This window comes from Rhagoletis pomonella, unplaced genomic scaffold (assembly GCF_013731165.1).
Source record: "Rhagoletis pomonella isolate Grant_MI unplaced genomic scaffold, Rhpom_1.0 Rhpom_scaffold_21872, whole genome shotgun sequence".
Lineage (NCBI taxonomy): Eukaryota > Metazoa > Arthropoda > Insecta > Diptera > Tephritidae > Rhagoletis > Rhagoletis pomonella.
In genome coordinates, this window is record NW_023480383.1 from 1 (window position 1) to 2,184 (window position 2,184).

Consider the following 2,184-nt stretch of genomic DNA (forward strand, 5'->3'; position numbering starts at 1 on the left):
TCCAAATATAATCGGAGCGATTGACGGTATGTTGTATGTTTAATTGTAATAAATATGCAAATATAACTATCATGTGTACTCATGTAAACATACTATAGAATAGTTTTCAACACAAAAGTCAAGCAAAGAGTTGCGAAAAAAGCAACGGTTAATAATAGAAACCCCCAACTTTTACTTTGTAGGTACACATATTCCAGTTTTACCACCCAGTGAAGGCTATTTAGACTACGTAAACAGAAAGGGTTGGCCATCTATTGTGATGCAAGCTGTTGTGGATCATAAATACATGTAAGGTTAACGGTTTTGACAAAGGATCCAAATAACTTTCCGCTTTTCCAGGTTCCGGGATATTAGTGTCAAACTTCCTGGAAGTGCACATGACGCGACTGTTTTTAAGGAGTCCGGTCTTTTCAGAAACTCCGCACAACTAATTCCTCAATACTCCACCACAATTAAAGGCATAGAAATTCCGCTCCTGTTAGTTGGAGACCCCGCATATCCACTACTACCATGGCTTATAAAACCTTTTACTGGAAATTTAAGCCCTGAGGAGGAATCTTTTAATTGTAATTTAAGTTCAGGACGCATTGTTGTAGAGAACGCTTTTGGAAGGCTTAAGGGTAGATGGAGGTGCTTATCGAAACGCATTGATGTTGATCCCAATTTTGTACCTTCGGTTGTGTTGGCTTGTGCGGTTTTGCACAACTTCGCTGAACAACAAAAAATAAATTTTCTTGGATTCCTGGGCTCAAAATGTTGAAAATGATGTCGAATTTCAGCAGCCGCGTGATCAATATTCATTCGAAATAATTTCTGAGGGCAATATTGACCCAAAATGTGTGCGAAATAATTTGAAAAACTATTTAGCAAGAACATATACCTTGAGAAAATCACATATTTAATACAGAACCCTAGACATTTATTTAGCCGTTAAAAACTTTACGATGTACGACAATACGACACTTACGACACCTCGTGAACCACCTAATTGTTTTGGTTATAGATTGAACTATGAATACTCTCATACAAAATTAACGAAAAGGATTTACCAAAAGAAAAACGTTGTTTATATTGTTAAAATCACTGTACACGGACACATACATATGCACATGTACATTAGGCATATAACTTTTTACAATTTTTGCAAATACGAAAAACGGCATACCATAGTCGAATAGAGCATAAAAAAGTATGAACCCCCATTATTTTTTTTTTGCGAAATTGCAAAAAAGTTTCCGCGCAAAACGAAATTACTTTTTTATCAGAACTGCTGAAAAAACAAAAAAAGTTTTGTACAGTGTACACGTTTTTCTTCATAATAATAGATATTTATTTAACTAATAATCTTCCTATTATTCCAAACGCCTTTTAATGGACCTAAGGGAAGTGCCCCACCCACCCCAAACTAATTTTTTTTTCAGAAAATTCTGATTCAATATTAAAAAATTTAAAAAAGAAAAAGCAATTTATTCAAGAACTCGCATAGTCAAATAATAATAACACAGCTGTGCGCGCGACAATGTCTTTACATCTGACGAGACGAGAGCGTAGTTACATACTTCTTCTCTTTTATTTAATGTTCTCTATGCAAGAATGATAAAAGAAAGATTACGATAGTTGAATGATTTCCCGTTAGATGACGAAACAAAGTTTTACTTCAGTTGTGTGATCTTAAGCACATTTGTTTTATCATTCAATTTAGAAATTGAAATAAATATTTCAAATCTGTTTTTATCGGGATAATTAAATATTGTTTGTGTAAAAATGTTTAAGACAAGTGCTAAAAATGTTGAAAAGTATTGTAATACGTGGAAAGAAAATTTAGCTAGCAAAACACAATGTATAAAAAATGTGGACATTCCATTGTTCGAAAAAAGCCCAAAGAAAAATTTGTTATTGGAAGATTTAATAGCCTTGGAAAGGAAATAAAGTGTAAGAAAAGAAGAACACAAATTATCGTTAGTGAACTTTCAGTATTGTGGAAGAAACTCAATTTTAAAACACTAACCTTAAGGTCTATTAAAAGAAATGTGGAAAGATTAATAAAGTCGTACCAAAACTTTTTTAAAACGCCGTAATAAATATAGTTTTAATAAAATTTTTGATATAACTTCAAACAACGAAGAGCAACAATTATACGAATCGGAGCATTTCCCCATTTCAATATCTAAAACCGATAATGTG

General features: G+C 32.9%; 1 protein-coding gene across 1 annotated transcript; it reads left to right on the forward strand.

The window, feature by feature from the left end:
* Positions 1–153: 153 nt before the first annotated feature.
* On the forward strand, positions 154–689 carry LOC118732534 (protein ALP1-like; the record flags this gene model as incomplete). The annotated part of the gene is made up of 2 exons (XM_036461667.1): positions 154–288; positions 340–689. Coding segments are annotated over exons 1-2 (379 nt in total), but the record flags the coding sequence as incomplete, so codon positions are not given.
* Positions 690–2,184: the final 1,495 nt, after the last annotated feature.